Genomic DNA, 17,062 nt, shown 5'->3' with positions numbered 1-17,062 from the left:
AAAGATTTCCTCGGGATTTCTGGATACTTTCAACCTATGCCTTGCTGTGGTCATTGTATTCTCTTCAGAATCACAGGCTCAATCATTCACTTAAAGCACACCAGCTATTCTGTTAAAATCAGAAGGAATCTTTGGGTACAAAAAATCTGCAAAACAAGGTCTAAAAAAAAAGGAAGTCAAATATACATCTTTAAAATTGTTTCCAGATTTGTATATCAATCTCAGATGTTCCTTAGAGCAATTCCAGCCACAAAGAAAGTGACATGTATTTTTGTTTGGATCTCTGTTCTCTCAGTCTCAGGTTAGAACTAACCTTATTGTTGCCACCCAAGATGCAACTAGCAACTTCCACAATGCTGCTGCTGATTCTCCAGCTCTAAACTCTGCTCCTCTGAGTAGCCTAGGCTCTGAGTCTCTGAAGACAGTTCTGCTATCTTTGGAACTCCCCAACTGATGAGGCCATGCAGCATCAAGACCTGAATTAGTCCTTCCCTTGTTCCTTGCTAAAACTACTGTTCTCCTAAAAGCTCTTGACTCTCTGTCTTTCACTGAGTTCTCGCTCACAGGCTTTCAACTACTGGCCACTAAGTCTTTTCTCAGGCAAACCACTCACATATCTGCTAATTAAATTTACGTTAGTACAGGCCACAGCCGGCAGGAAATTTTTCTCAATACATGTATTAGTTGAAGAGTCATTTCCTGCATATCTTCTAATCAATTTCCCCCAGGGACAAAGATCACCATCCCATGTACTAGAATTGCTTTATCTAATGTGCTTGAGTCAATTTATCAATCCGTTCTAGAGGCAAGAATTATTGTATTTTATTCCTCTCCAGTCCAGTATTTGGCACAGTTAAGCACACAGTAAGTATTTGTGGAATGAAGAAATGAACCAAAAAACAAATAGTTGGGTGATTTTCTCATGAAAAGTACTCAGAAACTCACACAATACCAGTGAGACTCAATCTTTACCCCCAAGTGGCTTACACTCTAGAACAAACTGCCAAATCCTTTAGCTGCTATAAAAATTCCAGATTAATTTAGACTAGTGATTTTTCCTGATTCTTCTTTACTTGTGCCAAGCATGGTTACCCATGACAATATATCAATTGTGACTTCATGGTCCTAATTTGAAATAAACTGATAAAGTCTTTTTTTACTCATCAAAATCTTTCAGCCACGTGCGGTACCTCACACCTGTAATCCTAGCATTTTGAGAGGCCAAGATGGGAGGATCACTTGAGCCCAGAAGTTCAAGACCAGCGTAGGCAACATTGAAAGACCCCATTTCTTTTTTAAAAAAACTTGTAAGACATATTTTAAAAAATTTTTAAAAGCACCTTTCACTCTAAGAGTTAGTGCACTGAGTTTTGTTTAATGACTACAACTTGCTTTTAGGTTAAAAATACCATTTAAAGGCATATCCCTTGAATAGGGCAAACAGAGGTACAGCAGTTTCCCACCAGGATGAAAGTCCCTGGGTGAAGTTGGGCTGGCAGCTGAACAAGTAAATGACTGCAGCCCTGAGTCCCTTTTCTCCAGTCCTGCCAGACAATTGTTACCTCGGGGCAGGGGAAAAGTGGTTTGGCTACTCCGGACAGATGGACAGTTGGTAGAATAGACCCTCCCCCAGGCCCTCATCTCACGTGCAGCTGCATGCTGGCCTGGTATACAATGGGCTCTCTCCCTAGAGGATGGAAAGGATTGTGCAGCTGAGAAAGAAGCTCTCAGCGGGAGGGGGCAAGCGGCTTGACTGACAGGGGAGCGGGCTGGCTTTTTGGAGAGCTCTTAGCAACGGCCCTGGTTTGACCCTCCTCAGCCAGTGGAAAATCAAATCAGCGTGCCATTCTTCTAGGCGCGATGCGGCAGCAGCAGCAGCTGAAGGCCAAGGCCGCCTCCCCCCAGCCTGTTCATCACCTGCCCTTTCAGTCGCCTGGTTCCTGCCTTTGCAGACTGCTACCGAGAGGGGGAGGAAACGACCACCATCCATCCCTCTTGCTGCTTGCGGGATTCAGGCTCCACCGTGTGCATCGTCTCTCCTCTCACTGATAGGACCGCGAGGGGGTTCCAGCCCCCCTGGACCGGCCCAGGCTTTATGCTAGAGTCACTGGCGCGTGGCTGCGCTTCGCTCCCTCGTTTGTAGGTGAAGCCCCCCTGGCTTCATTGGCTCCTTGATTTAAACCACGCCCGGCTTTCTGGCCGCCTGGCGGCTGCTCGGCCAGGCCGCCCAGCCACACGCATCCCAACCCCGCTTGCAGGGAGCCCGGGGCTGCAGCTGCTATTGTGTGGATGCCGCGCGCGTCCTCTCTTCTTTCCAGAGATGGCTAACAGGGGCCCGAGCTACGGCTTAAGCCGAGAGGTGCAGGAGAAGATCGAGCAGAAGTATGATGCGGACCTGGAGAACAAGCTGGTGGACTGGATCATCCTGCAGTGCGCCGAGGACATAGAGCATCCGCCCCCCGGCAGGGCCCATTTTCAGAAATGGTTAATGGACGGGACGGTAAGGCAGCGGGCCAGCTTTGGTGACTGGGGTGGTGGGCAGGGAAAGCCCCCGGGGCCCTTCTTTTTTGAACGTGTGGCTGCAGGAGGCACTGTCGTTGCCAGGCTCTGTGACCACCCGGAAGGGATGGGAATTCCTTTATCTCCTCAGGGTTGGAAGATCTGGACCCCCTGCACAATTCCCTTGCTGGCTTGGGAGTTCCCCACCCATCCCAGCTTCACTGCTTCCCTCTGGATTGTTGGCAAATTCGAGGCCCTTTTGATTTTCCCTGTGAGAATAGACATAAGTATTTCCCTGTGATCTCCCCAGCCTTCTTGGTGCATCAGCTCTTCTGGGGCCATTTCTCACCCCGGGGGAATGGGCTAGTTACCCAGTAAAACAAAGGAAGGAGGAAGGGGGACTAGCTACCTTGACATTCTTCCAGGAGCCCTGTACCCTGGAGATGCCCAGTGTCTGTTTGTTGAGTAGATGTGTACTCAAGAAAGGAAGGAAATCCTTATCTGCTAACAGCTATTCTGACCAGATGCTCCTGTGTGTCTGGGGATTTGAGGACCACAGGCTCTGCTGATTCCAACAAGCCCACAGCCTGTGATTTACTGTTACATAACTGCTATCCCACGCTCCTGCTGGGTTGCCCAGGGCTTGTGTTATACGTGTCTGGGAAGAGGATACCTAGTTTACTTCTTTTACATGTCATTAGCACGTAGAATATGAATTATTGAAGACTGCTTCTGACCTGCCTTTTGATAGAAGAAATAATATTAGACTATCATTGGAGTTTTGCCCACCTGGGGAACCATTAACTCATTCCTCCATTGAAAGTCTGCAATCATATTCTCACATCATTCCTTATCTGTAAACATTCTCTCCCTCACCCAGAAAAGGGAGGGGAGGAACAAAGAGGGAATGGGGTTCCCGTGCTACAGGATTTTCTGCAGTCAGGAGCAGCCCTGGGAATGGGGTCATCTGGGTCTTCGAGGCTCACTGTGAGAGTCTGGCCTCACACCCTGAGCCTATGCCTTCCTGGGCCCACGACTTGCTCCTGCCCAAACCGGATGAGCTGTGCCCTGGGAGCAGGGGAGGGAGGTGGCAGGATTTACTTCTTATTTGTGATCTGTATATACAAGGGAAATATTGATTCTGTCTCCCCTCTCCCACTTCAGGTCCTGTGCAAGCTGATAAACAGTTTATATCCACCAGGACAAGAGCCCATTCCCAAGATCTCAGAGTCAAAGATGGCGTTTAAGCAGATGGAGCAAATCTCCCAGTTCCTAAAAGCCGCAGAGATCTACGGTGTCAGGACCACCGACATTTTTCAGACGGTGGATCTGTGGGAAGGTAAACAGCTCTTTGCCTTTAGAATTGTTGATTTCTCCCCCTCCCTTTGCTCCATCTCTTGTCAAAACTGCTCGCAGTGTTCTTCTCTGTGCTGAGGATGTGTGTGGAGGATGTTCTCAGCTGTCATCCTGGGGGCAGTTAGCCGCCCTCTTTGTGATATTCTAGTAGAAGGGGTACCGTCTTCCATGGCAACACACACCCTGAGGACATGGCTGGGACCTCAGCAACCTCGTGTGTAAGCAGAAGCCTCAACCAAGAGAAAGCAAAAACAGTTACATAGAGCCTTTTAGTCGTTACCCCTCCCATAACAGATCATAGCTACTGCAAGAGAAGGGAGCAGGGGATGAGTGTGCTTCTGACTCAGCTGTAGCAAGGCTTATAGACAGAGCCGTCTGGTGCTATTTTATCAGTCAATCTGAAAAATAAACCGCACTCCAGCCTTTCATTAAACAATTACCTGGGAGCTTGGTGACCATACCTTCCAGATAGGCAATCTGCTCGGAGTGTGACAAATGCTTTTGTCTTTCACGTTTGTGAATTGATTTGGTGAGGGGATTTTATAAAAACATAAAATTCAAATCACATTTCTGGACATATTTTATAATCCACCATTATTGGGGAGAATGATGCGAATGGAGACACTGCCAGATAATTTGAGACCCATGATCGCGGTGCCAAGTGTCCCCTTTAGTGAAAATGTGCATGCCCAATTCTGTGACTGTTTTTCTTCTCCACTAGGCCAGTCTGTGGCACCGGGAGATACAGGCCCTTTCTACAGAGACACAGGACTGCCAGATTGACTACTCTCACATGCTTGTTGTCACTGGCTGTCACCAGTGACCCAACCTATAGGATCCCCGGGGCAGTGACCCAAATGACTGCTGACAGTGAGAGTGGGATAACTTTCTCAGTATTCAAATGGTAGTTGAAATAGATTTCTAGCAGAAGATCATTCCACTTCTTATAACACTACAGTTTACAAAGAAACAATTACCCTCTTAATCCCCTGTGTCTGATCCTGAAGAACTGATCCTAAGATAACGATGAGTTTACCTGGTGTTTTGCCATTACTTAGAAACTCAGATATTCAAAACTTCAGGCCAGGCCAGCCCAGGTCTTTGAACTTCATGGATGCTTGCCTCCAAATTCCCATGTACTGTCACAGTTGAGACCTGATCCCTGCCTCTTAGATCAAAACTATAATGATTTTCCCCAGCTAATGATGCGTATTGATGTTTTCCTATACACCAGCCATTGTGTACAAGTGCTTTACTGCAAAAGGCCAATCAGTTCTCCTAACAGCCCTATGAGGTAAGTGTTTTTAATGTCTCTGTTTTACAGGTAATGAATCTGAAGCTTGCCCATGGTTACATGTGTCCATAAGATAGCTAGCTAGTAATTAGCAGAGCCAAAACTCAAACCCAGGCTCTCTGATGCCAAAGAATAAGGCCTTAGCTAGCCTGCCCACCCATTCTTTGGCCAGGAGACTTAGTTTTCTTCACCTACGCCATGAGTGTGCTGTTGAGTCATAATGGTGACTAGCTGATCAGGGTGAAGAGGAGGTGCAGGAGGAGGGTGAAGATGATGATTCAGGGCAGTGTGGGACAGAAGGATAAGGGAGTCAGTGTGAATAGAAGAGACTGGTGAGGACCCCCAGGGGCAGGAAGTGTGTAGAGAGGAGGAAAAAGCTAGAAGTCTGTGGGAGGTGAGGCTTCTGAAGGAGCTTTCCTGTCTTTACACTATTGAGGATACTTTACTTGCCTTTTCCCCTTTTTTCAAAGACCATAGGGATGAACTTGACTCCTAGGAGGTACTCACAGCAAGTGGGAAGGAGAGTAGGAAGCAATGGTTCCTGTTGAATAGAGTAGGAGGCAGTCTACACCACCTGCCCCAGCCCTGTATCCGATCCCTCTTAAGGAAGGGGGAGGCTAGGAGGGATGAGCATGACTGCAGTAGCCTGAGCTAGGGCGGTGGACAGGTCAGCTCCAAGGGAATAAGACAGACACTGAACAAGACAGTCCCATCCCTAAGGCAGAAGAGAGGGGCTTTAAGGAAAAAAGGAAGACCTACACCAAGGGAGCTAGGATTGCCTAGCGGGAAGAACTATAGGCAGATCATGCAGGAGGCAGGGATAAGCAAGAAAGCTGTCAATGGGAAGCAGGTGCTTAGGAGTTTCCAAATGACCCCAGGAACCCCAGGGCCTAGTGACCTCCTCCATGGAAAGGCAACTGAGCACTGAGAGCCAGAGAGATTGATTATGAGTTGGAGGGGAAACTTAATAGTACCCAGGATCACTGTCTAATGCTCAGGTGGGAGCTTGTTATCATACAGTGGAGCAGGAGGTGGAAGAGTGGGTAGCTCAGAGCAGAGAAGCAGGGAGAGGGAGGGGTGTCCTGCCAGGGCTGCAACATAGACAGAGCAAGCAAGGCCAGTGGCCTTCCTGCAAGAGCTGGTTGTCACTCATGTGTCTTGGGATAAGTAAGCTGCAATCAAAGTGATGCCACAGGGCAGGGTCGGCGTTTGTTTGTGTCTGTGTGTATGTGAGGGTACCCCTGTGTGTGCACACAGCTATTGGACAAGCCGTTTGCTTAGCTGAGTCCCATATATTCCCCACTCATCTCTGCCCTGACTCTGGTTGCAGTGCTGTCCTCACATATCAACTTACTCACATTGATTCCACATTCCCTGCACCATGGTTGTGGTGGCTGTGGCTGTTGTAGCCCCGGCCCTCCTCGCCTTGGTGCTTTTCTTCCTCCTGTGCAGGTGTTTTATGCCTAAGAGCGCCCTGTCTCTCATCTTCCCTACTCAGCTTCTTCTCCCAAGTAGGGTCCTGTAGCTGCCCAGTGACTCTCCACACATACCAAAGGCCTTACCAAATGCCTTCTCGTTTAGGCTTGAATTATTTCTGTTGTCTGGGGACTCAGATGTACCCACTATCTTAAACCTCTTTTAGGTGAAACATTTGGGATGGATTTGGGGTCAATCTGAGTACACGATTTCAGGGCTTTCAAAAGGAACCCAAGACTGAATGGTCCAGAAAACAACCTAATCATAGGGACATTTTAGACAAAGTGGCTGTAGTTCACTCTGGGGAGAAGCTGGGGTGACCAGTTCCTTTCAGTGATGGAGAAGAAATAAGAGCAGCTTAGAGGAAGGGAAGGGGCCTGGAGAGGTCTTTCTTTTGGATGGGAGAAGGTGAATGACCTGGCAGGATACTTTTGGATTTGCCATTGGTACTCTTGAATGGGCAGGGATGGGGTCATCTCAGCTGTCCATGACTCAGAGGCGAGTACATGGCAAGTAAGACTTCAGCATCTTTGCTGTGCATAGAAAGAGGAGAAAAGGAGGAGTAAGAAAGGATGGTGTGTGTGTCTGAGAGAGAGAGAAGGGTGGGGGGAGGGAGAGAGAGAGGCAAGGGAGAAGAGAGGCAGAAGAGAAAGCACATGAGAGCAAGTGAGTGTGCTGATCTTGTATCTGGACAGAAGGACTGCAGGTTTATCCTGGAAGGTATTGTAGTAGAATGCAGCCTCCTGCATTAAAACCTGTGCTTCACCACTTACCTGTTAACTTCTCTAAGCCTCAGTCTTCTCAGCTGTAACATGGGGATGATATTACCTATTTCACATGGTTTCTATGAAGAGTAAATGAGATGACTCAGAAGTGCTTACCCACAGGACCTGGCAGTAGCAGAAGACTATATAATAAATGTTGACAGTATAGACATTATTGTCATTAGCTTGTCCTTTCTAAGATAGACAGAAAATGAGGGCAGAAGAAGCAGGGCTAGAAAGGCACACATTCTGTCCTGGAATAAATGGGAGCTGCTGGGGTCACTCAGATGCCCTGTGCCCCCCTCTGCCAGCTAGAGATACTTTGTTTCATCAACCATTCTCTAATACAAAGGGGCCAGCTTTAGGGGCCACTTTACTGACTTTTTTCCTACTTAGTGGTCTTACTCTCTTATGTCTGTCCCCATAATATATTGCACTGCCAATTCCAGACCCAAAAGACCCTGGTACAGAGGAAAGAGCATGAGTTTTAAAGTCAGGCAGATGGGTTAAAAATCTCTCTTAAGCTACATACTAGCTGTGCAACCTTGTTTAAGTAGCTTAGCCTCTCAGAGCCTCAATTCCCTTCTTAGTAAACAGGTCCTATGCCTCCCTTGTCAGATTCTTGTACAGATCAAATGTATAAAATGCCTGGCACAGGGCCTGGCTACTAGACACCTTATGCATGCTGGCTTCTTTTCTCCTCCTATTAACCCATCAGCAACTGACCTTTTTGGTCATTTGCAAAACCACTCGGCGAGCATTAAACACACAGAATTCTAGAATGTCAGCACGGGCAAGACTCAAAAACCAATCAATCTGATTACTCTTCATAGTAATCGTACTGATGAGACTCCTGGACACGTGGTTTTTCTCTTGATGATTGGGAGTCACAAAGGTGTGGTTTACATTGGGAGGGCCTAGAGGTCCAAATATATTCTCTGGTGAGGTGTCACTATATGCGCCATTCCTCAACAGCAAGAGCGAAGAGATGTTTCACCCAGTTTCAGAGATATTTTGGGAAATTGTAAGTAAGGTACTTGGAGCAATTTGAGATATCACAAATGCCAGCAGCTTGAAACCTCCTTTTCTATCAGAGCAGCCTTCACTGCACTCCAAGTGGCAACTGACTATTGATTAGCAATGGCTCTCAAACTCCAGCATGCAACAGAATCATCTGGTAGGCTTGTTAAAATACAGATTGCTGAGCCCCAGCCCCAGGGTTTCTGTGGTATTAAGTCTTGGTGAGGTCCAAGAATTTTCATGTCTTACCAATTCAGAGGCCATACTGATTCTGCTGGTCTGAGAACTTTGAGAACCACTGCCTTACAGAGTTTTCCTTCTTCAAGTCAGGGAGTAAAGAAACAAAAATACATAAACCCACAGAGCAAACTCAACCTATCCTCTGCCACTTCTCTCTTGATTATAGCAATATTTTCTCTACCTTGAATGGAGAATTTGGGGCAAGGTCCAAGTTATGTAAGGAAATAAGAATTGATTTCTGATTCCACTGCTTAATTTCTTTTCAGTCCAACAAAGATGAAAAACGCCAGTATTACAAGACTTGTAAAACTGAGTCAAGACTGACATAAAATAGAAGTAACTCTGAAACAAAAAGCTTTAACTGTAAGACTGATTTTTTTTGGATTAAAAGTACAAATAGAAAGTAAAGAATGTTCAACTCAACTTTACCCACTTAGGTAGCTTCTCTCTTACCTTTTTTCTTTCTCTTTTTCCTTTTTCTTTATAGTTTTCTTTCCAAAGACATGCATCAGATATCTTGGAAATGTTTTTTTAAAAAAGAATTTAAAAGAACATATCTTAGTACTTAAACTTTACTGGCATCGAGAATCTCTGATTTGGGTACTTACAATGCAGAACCTCTAGTCACACTTTCCAAGATTATAATTTAGTAGTTTACGGTACAGGCCCACACTAAGGGAACACTACTTTCTGATAATGTAGGAAACAGGAAGCACTCTATTGTCAAGTAAAGAAGTCAGTTGCTAGCCGAGACTCGTTCTGGAAAAGCTTTTCAGGTAAGACAGAGAAAGCTACCATGCCATTAGTTCTTTTTTTTTTCTCTCTCTCTTTTTTTCCGAGTTTGAGTCTCACTCTGTCGCCCAGACTGGAATGCAGTGGCTGCTCCCAGCCACTGCAGCCTCGACCTGCTGGGCTCCGGCAATCCTTCCACCTCAGCCTTCCAAGTAGCTGGAACTACAGGGCACGCGCTACCATGTCCAGCTAATTTTTTTGATTTATTGTAGAGATGAGGTCTCGCCAAGTTGCCCAGGCGGGTCTCAAACCCGCGGGCTCAGGCAATCCACTCACCTCAGCCTCCCAAAGTACGGGATTACAAGCTGAGCCACCGAGCCCGGCCAGTTCTTTTTTTTTAAGACTATTTTTTTCTAGCAGTTTTAGGTTCACAGCAAAATTGAAAGGAAGGTACAGAGATCTTCCATATTCTCTTTGTCCCCTCACACCATAGCTTTCTCCCTTATCAACATCCTCTAACAGAGTGGCACATGTGTTGTATAATTGATGAACCTGCATTTGCTCATCATTATCACAAAAAGTCCATAGTTCATATTAGGGTTCACTCTTGGTGTTGTACATTCAATGATTCTGGACAAATGTCTGATGACATGTATTCATCATTGTAGGATCATAAAGAATATTTTCACTGCCCTAAAACTCCTACCCACCCTCAATCCATGGCAACCACTGATCTTTTTATTGCTTCCATAGTTTTGCCTTTTCCAGAATGTCATACAGTTGGAATCATATGTTATGTACGATATTCAGATTCTACTAGCTCTTTTAAAAACTTCTAGTCTTATACTAGCTTCCTCCATGGTAAACAGCTTTCTGAATGCAGATAGCCCAATTAAATTTTTGCGCTGTTAGTGTAAATTGGGCTCATCCTCTTTTTTATGTCATTTAACTTCTTAAGATCCATGTGGTCCATTCTTAGATCACCACCATGACTCAGTCTCATCTCTCTTATCGCCACATCTAGACAATTCCCAAAACTTCATTGGTCCTTCATTTAGGGCTATTTTTCTTCTTTTTGTCTTGGAAGAGTGGCTTGGAGCATTAGTTCTCCAGCTGACTTGAGGAGTCCCAAGAATCCATCCAAGGTTTACTGCAATGCCTACTGTCCAACTAGCCACATCAGAATCATCCCAGAAGACTGCCCTCCAATCTGAATATTTAAGATTCTTGAGTCATTCTGATGATCAGTTTAGTTTGGAAGTCACCAGGCAAAACCCATGCTTCTCAAACTTCCTGAGGGTATGAATCACCTGGGGAGCCTATTAAAAAGACAGGCTCCCGGGGCCTGTCCAATCAGTCTCTCAGGAGAATGACCTCAAAATTTATATTTTTAAAGAGTTGCCTTCCCTTCCCCACTACAACTCCCATAAATAATTCAAGAAGCTTGGGAAACCCTGCTCTGAAGCAGCTGTGTGTGGCCATTTTTATACTTGTACAGTTCTGAAGGCTCCATCACTAGGCAGATGTTATACTTGGTTGTGATATAAGCAGTTTAGCTTTTGTTGTTGTATTCCCAGCACACTTCATAGAGCTTTCTGAACCTCAGTGCTGCTTTACACATTCACATTTTTGACCCCTAGTTACAGGAATCAGCTTCCACAAGTGACCCTGGCTCCTTCTGCATGCCTCTCCTCTCCAATGGTACTTGATCTAGGCTTCTGAACTGGTAAAGCAAGAAGGAGAAACCGGAAAAAAGGCCTCTTTTCATCTCATTAGCCTCCGAGTGGTGGAATTCTTCACAAGGAACCTCTATTTAAAAGCATACCTGCTAGGTGCAGTGGTTCACACCTGTAATCCCAGAACTTTGGGAGGCAGAGGCGAGAGTACTATCTGAGCCCAGGGGATCGAGGCCAGCCTAGGCAACTTGGCAAGACCTTGTCTCTACAATAAATACATTTCTAAAAAATTAACCAGTCATGGTGGCATGCGCCTGAAGTTCCAGCTACTTGGAAGGCTGAAGCAGAAGGATCACCTGAGCCCAGCAGGTTGAGGCTGCAGTGGCCATGAGCATGCCACTGCACACCAACCTAGGCAACAGAGTGAGACTCCAACTCAAAAAAAAAAAAATACTAGACATGACAAGAAAATGAGTTAGATGTGAACCAGTTGGTTATGAAGGCAGATTTCTGGCCATAATGTTATTTAGACTCTTGACAATAGTTAGCTTGGTCAACACACCCATGGCGAAGCCTCAACTGCTTTTCTTTGCTTTAATCTTATTTGGATGAAGACAAAATACTCAAAGACTTATGGCCTTGATCCTATAGGACCCAAAACCTGGGCATATCAGGCCCCAATTTTATTCACCCCTTCATTCCCCCCACTACCCAGTACATTCTCTCTGGCCTGGCTAGGAAGCAGCCAAGTGACCCCTTCAGCTCATTCCTGATCACTGGCACCTGCTGAGGAATGGCATTGTGGCCTGGTGGACTGTTCCTGTGCTTTGCATTCAGACAGGTCATAGCTAGAGCTGTGCTCTGGTTACTTTTTGGGTGATTGGGCACATTAATTAACCTCCTTGAATTAGTTTTTCCATCCATACAGGGTAAGAAATAATCCCAATTCATTGGGTGTTGAGATAACATATAATATAATGTCTAGTCTATACTTTATTTGCTGATCTTAAGGAAAAAATTTCTAATTTGCTCTTGTGAAACAAGGCCTCCTTCCTTGGTGGCTTCTGCCTCAATTGTGCAATCACATTCTTTTCCACTCTCCTGTGAGGGTGGGGTTGTATTGATAGTTTTAGATCCCTGGATATCTTATTCTTGCCTACAATTTAGTTTCCTCTGTCCTTTCTTGGTTCATGTAACACCTGGCCGGTGTTAGAAATTTTCTAACTGCAGAAACAGCAGAGATTAGCTAGCTATGTGTGAAGGAGGATGGGTCTGTGGTTTAACAAAGCTTACTCTTCACCCATTGTTTGAGGGTGTTGTCTATAGCTGAGATGCTGGGTGTCAGGCCCCTCATTTCCCCAGATCCTGGGCATATCAGGCCAGCTTTTTCCAAACGTCAGAAACAGACATCCTGTGTGCTCTTTATACAAAGCAGAGATGAGGGATATACCCTAACTTAAGTCTTCCTGTGTTTAATTATTGCTTTAAAGTGCTCTTTAATGGCTTTCTGCTTAGGAGCAAATCTGCTCCTTGTCTTTTCCCAGAATGAGCCTTCAGAATCATTACTACACTTCTTTTATTTTTTTCTTAAGTATCCTGTAATACAGTGACAAATACAGAAATGCTTTCATCTGTGAAGGAGAAGTCTTTCTAACAACCATCCCTGTATTTCTTTTCTCTTAATTCTTAGTATTCCTTGTTCCCTCCCCCTCCATCTGCTGCCCAAATACTTCATTCTCCACTACCCAGCTGTTCCTTAAGTCTAGGGCACACTCCATTGAGAGCTCCCCCCTGTATCCCTCAGCCAATCCCACAGGGCCTGAGAATTCAAGCGGTCACCCTGTGACTCATATGGGTGGTGAGGGCAGAGGGGAGAGGTGAGCAAAGGAGGAAGATTTGTTCTCTCTCTCTCCTCTATGAAGAAATTGACATCCTGAACTGGACTTCCTCTGAGGGCCCTAATTGTTTACTTTATTACAGTTCGTGCTCCATTCTCACTTTCCATCTGCCTGTCCCTTGTAATTCTGTATTCCCCAGTGACTGGGCTGCAGCAGCGGGGCCAGAAAAACCACAGATGGTTCGCTGGGCCTAATATTTGCCCTTCACTTTCACAGCTCCCCACCAGACTGAATGCTGCCTTCCTTTATAACCCCGTGTCTTTTCACTTTTGTACTTAACACTGGTGCCTTGCATGGACCCTTGATCTGGTCTTCGATGGCAGGCTACCCACACAGTAGCATCTTTCCTGGTCCAGACACACCAGTCAACTGGAAGAGAGAAAGGCTGGGAGGAGCAGGCTGACTCGTAGGACCCAGTTGCCTTCTTCCTAGGTGAAGGATCACTGGATTCTCAGGGACCAGTGGCCCTGATCCCACTGTCAGGGGCTGCACCCACACCTCTCTCCCTTGCTCTGTTCTCCCTCTCTCACGCAAGCCAGTTGTTTATTGTCCCTATTTAGCTCCTTTCAAGCAGCACAAACTAAAGGGTCAATCACTTGTGTCACATTGAGTGCTTTCTTGTTGATCTACGTTTCTTCGCTTGCAAGGCCTCTGGCCCAAGAAGCCAAATGAATACTCAATTTGATGCACATGGATGGTTTCAGACCCTTTTAACCCAGATAAAGTAGATGAGAGAAGCCACCCGGGGTTTGACCTAGAATTACTCCATCCAACCAACTTCTCTCCAGTTTCCTCTTCTCTTTATACTCCTGAGGAAGGTCCTCTTCTGCAGACCACCACACCAGCCCACCCACATGAAATCTCCTCACCACACACTGTAGAACCCACTGAGACAAGGTCCTCTACTTAGCAGGGAGACCTATCTGTATCTGAGCTGCCAAGTGTTTGGGATATTTTACTCAAATAGCGACTATGAATAGATTGGAAACTGGGTATCTCTGGTATATACCACATAGAAATAATTAGCCAAGTTATCTTTTGTTCCTTTCTGAGAAATTTAGGTATGGTTGTCTTAGGGCAACTTTGGAAAGTGTTTGATTCTTCTTGACTGTCACCCACAGCCTTCTATGAGAACGACCCTGGTGTGTCCATCTGTATCCAGAATTCTTTGGCCCTGACGCATGCTTAGCCTCAGTCTCTTTGTTGGCTTCCAGGGAAGGACATGGCGGCTGTGCAGAGGACCCTGATGGCTCTAGGCAGTGTTGCAGTCACCAAAGATGATGGCTGCTATCGGGGGGAGCCATCCTGGTTTCACAGGTAAAAGTCCCTTCCCTGCCCACTGGTCCAGAAGATGATTTTAACCAGAGGAAGGGTCTGAAGGCTTGGAGCTCCACAGAGGCTATTTATGTGCAAAGCCCCTTCCTTTATTCCCCTCTCCCTTCTTCTCTTTTCTTGCTTTCTTTTTCTTTTTGCATTTACTGAAGGGTAAATATGTCCTATCTGCCTGGCACAGTCCTGGTTAATACGTGTTGTCCCGGTGTATTTATTAATAGCACCCTCTTTCACCCTCAACAGTATCCTAGTCTGGATGATAAATTATATGATCATCTCAGTAAAGAGTCTTTTCCCAAAGTGATTTTTTTTAAATGGGGGCAAGGGGAGTTAGGAGGCTTAAATTGGACAGCTTAGTGATAGATGAAAAGAGCACCTTATAGCAGATAATTGATTACTCATTTCCCAGATTCCCTTTCTTCACCTTAACTGTTATAAGAAGTGGCAACTTGTGTCACTTTAAATGAACTTTATCTGAAAACCTCCTAAATGTTGGCCAGTTGAAACCCTATGTTAGTCCCAGCAGTATTAGTGACCTCCCACGTTCTGTGTGGCTGCAAAACCAAAATTATTTACTACCTAGCTTTATATCAAAGCTTGCTAACATTTCATCTAGAATGAGAAACTCCCCTCATTAATTCCTAGGTACCTCAGCTCTAAAATGGAATATTAATCTTGGTCCTATATAGGGAAGGGTGGAATGGGATTAATGACATGCTTTGTAAAAAGAGCTGATTTAATTTTCACAAAGGTTTGAGGTAGCTCTGAGAGAAAGGGTAAGGAGAAGCAGATTGAGATGGCCCAAAGTGCTGGAGGAAGAAGAGAGAGTGGGAGAGGAAGAAGGCATGCTAGAGTGAACTCTCCAGAAAGATGGTCACTGATTCTTCTGTCCCCTTTGTTGGAAATTCTGGAAAAAAAAAATCTGGACTTCTGAGGGACAGGGAGCTCATGCATCTTGGTAGGACCATAGTTCATGGTAGGGCCATAGCTCAGGGTGGAGTCATAGCTCAAAGTAGGGTCATAGCTTAAGGTAGGATCATAACTCAGGTTAGGGCCATAGCTCAGGGGAGAGCCATAGCTCAAAGTTGGGTCATGGCTTAAGGTAGGGTCATATCAGGGTAGAGTCATGGCCCAGGGCAGGCTCATAGCTCAGGGTAAGACCATGGCTCAGGGTAGAGTCATACCTCAAAGAAGGGTCATAACTTAAGGTAGGGTCATGGCTCATGGTAGGGCCATAGCTCAGGGTAGGGTCATGGCTCAGGTTAGGGCCATAGCACAGAGTAAGGCCATAGCTCAGGGTAGTGCTGTAACTCATGATAGGGTCATAGTTCAAGATAGTGTCATGGCTCATTGTAGGGTCATAGCCCAGGATAAGATCATAGTTCAGGATAGGGCCATAGCTCTGGGTAGGACCATAGCTCAGGGTAGGGCCATGGCTCACAGTAGGGATATACCTCTGGGTAGAGCCATGGCTGTTGGTAGGGCCATAACTTTAGGGTAGGGTCATGGCTCATGGTAGGGCCATAGCTTAGGGTAGGCCCATGGTTCATGGTAGGACCATGGTTCACAGTAGAGTCATGTCTCATGGTAGGGTCATAGCTCAGGGTAGGGCCATGGTTCATGGTAGGGCCATAGCTTAGGGTAGGGTAATGGCTCATGGTGGGACCACAGCTTAGGGTAGGACCATGGCTCATGGTAGGGTCATGGCTCATGGTAGGTTTATGGCTCAGGGTAGGGTCAAAGCTTATAGTGGCCTGCTGGTCATAGAGCTTGTCTAACTGCATGTCTTAAGAGAGGTTGGAAAACTGTGATAATGACATTATTCCATCTCACTCCCCTTGTCCAGGAAAGCCCAGCAGAATCGGAGAGGATTTTCTGAGGAACAGCTTCGCCAGGGCCAGAACGTAATAGGCCTGCAGATGGGCAGCAACAAGGGAGCCTCCCAGGCAGGCATGACCGGGTACGGGATGCCCAGGCAGATCATGTAAGATGCCGCATCCCCACCCCACAGTAGAGAGGACGAATGTTCCACACATGGTCTCTATGAAAAAGAAATAGTTAGTCACCTTCTGACCTTCTCCTCTTTCTCAAAGCCTCCTGTCCCTGGTTTTCCAAGTGCTGCATTTCTGCTGAGAATCCACGTTGCCTACTGCTGCCACCTTCTGTTCATTTAGAACTATGCAAAGACTCCGCTTTCCTCCTCCTGAGCTCTTTTCTTTGCTCTAAAATCTGTTTGATTATTTATTTATTTATTTGCCAAAAATTTTCCTCCTCAACTGATAGAACGCACCTAATAAACAAATTAGTCTTGTGTCTTAAAGTGTATAAAATTCATTCATTTTCTTAGGGACTTCGCAGGCCTGGACTGGTTCCTCTCTCTCTCTCTCTCTCTCTCTCAAATAACGAGCTAATAGCTTTTATTATACTGTATTTATTTTATTTTAATTTTTTTTAGACAGAGTCTTGCTCTGTTGCCCAGTCCAGGCTGGAGTGCAGTAACACAGTTATAGCTCACTGTAGCCATGATTTCCTGGGTTCAAGCGATCGTCCCACATCAGCCTCCTAAGTAACTAGGACTATGGGTGTGCCCCCCCAAGCCCAGATAATTTAAGAACATTTTTTTTGTAGAGATGGAATCTCACTGTGCTATCCAGGCTTGTCTCAAACTCCTGGTCTCAAACAATCCTCCTGCCTTAGCCTCTCAAAGTGCTGAGATTGTAGGTGTAAGCCACCATGCCCAGCCGGGGCTGGTTTCACTTTCATTCAAAGGATAGC

At 45.8% G+C, this 17,062-nt stretch overlaps 1 protein-coding gene across 3 annotated transcripts; it reads left to right on the top strand.

Annotated features, from left to right (window-relative positions):
- Positions 1-1,572: 1,572 nt before the first annotated feature.
- On the top strand, positions 1,573-16,607 carry TAGLN3 (transgelin 3). Of its 3 annotated transcripts, none has more exons than XM_021716847.1 (5): positions 1,573-2,023; positions 2,319-2,500; positions 3,664-3,838; positions 14,170-14,272; positions 16,134-16,607. In XM_021716847.1, the coding sequence occupies exons 1-5, from the start codon at positions 1,861-1,863 to the stop codon at positions 16,273-16,275; spliced, it is 765 nt and encodes a 254-aa protein (XP_021572522.1). In that variant the 5' UTR covers positions 1,573-1,860; the 3' UTR covers positions 16,276-16,607. The 3 variants fall into 3 exon arrangements, with proteins under 3 accessions (XP_021572522.1, XP_021572523.1, XP_021572521.1); XM_021716848.1 differs by having other exon boundaries at positions 1,647-2,023; positions 2,144-2,500; XM_021716846.1 differs by having other exon boundaries at positions 1,707-2,023; positions 2,223-2,500.
- The last annotated feature ends 455 nt before the right edge of the window (positions 16,608-17,062 follow it).

The sequence above is a fragment of the Carlito syrichta genome, unplaced genomic scaffold, assembly GCF_000164805.1.
Source record: "Carlito syrichta isolate Samal-C Ts95f unplaced genomic scaffold, Tarsius_syrichta-2.0.1 Scaffold309017, whole genome shotgun sequence".
Taxonomy (NCBI): domain Eukaryota; kingdom Metazoa; phylum Chordata; class Mammalia; order Primates; family Tarsiidae; genus Carlito; species Carlito syrichta.
The sequence above is the reverse complement of the archived record's forward strand: the minus strand, read 5'-3'. Positions and strand labels throughout refer to the sequence as shown.

Bases quoted from the DNA above. Each gene is read 5' to 3' on its own strand.
- TAGLN3 (XM_021716846.1), top strand. From the start codon at position 1,861: ATGCGGCAGCAGCAGCAGCTGAAGGCCAAGGCCGCCTCCCCCCAGCCT. The intron at 2,501-3,663 runs GTAAGGCAGCGG...CTCCCACTTCAG, and splicing joins AATGGTTAATGGACGGGACG to GTCCTGTGCAAGCTGATAAA. The intron at 14,273-16,133 runs GTAAAAGTCCCT...CCCCTTGTCCAG, and splicing joins GAGCCATCCTGGTTTCACAG to GAAAGCCCAGCAGAATCGGA.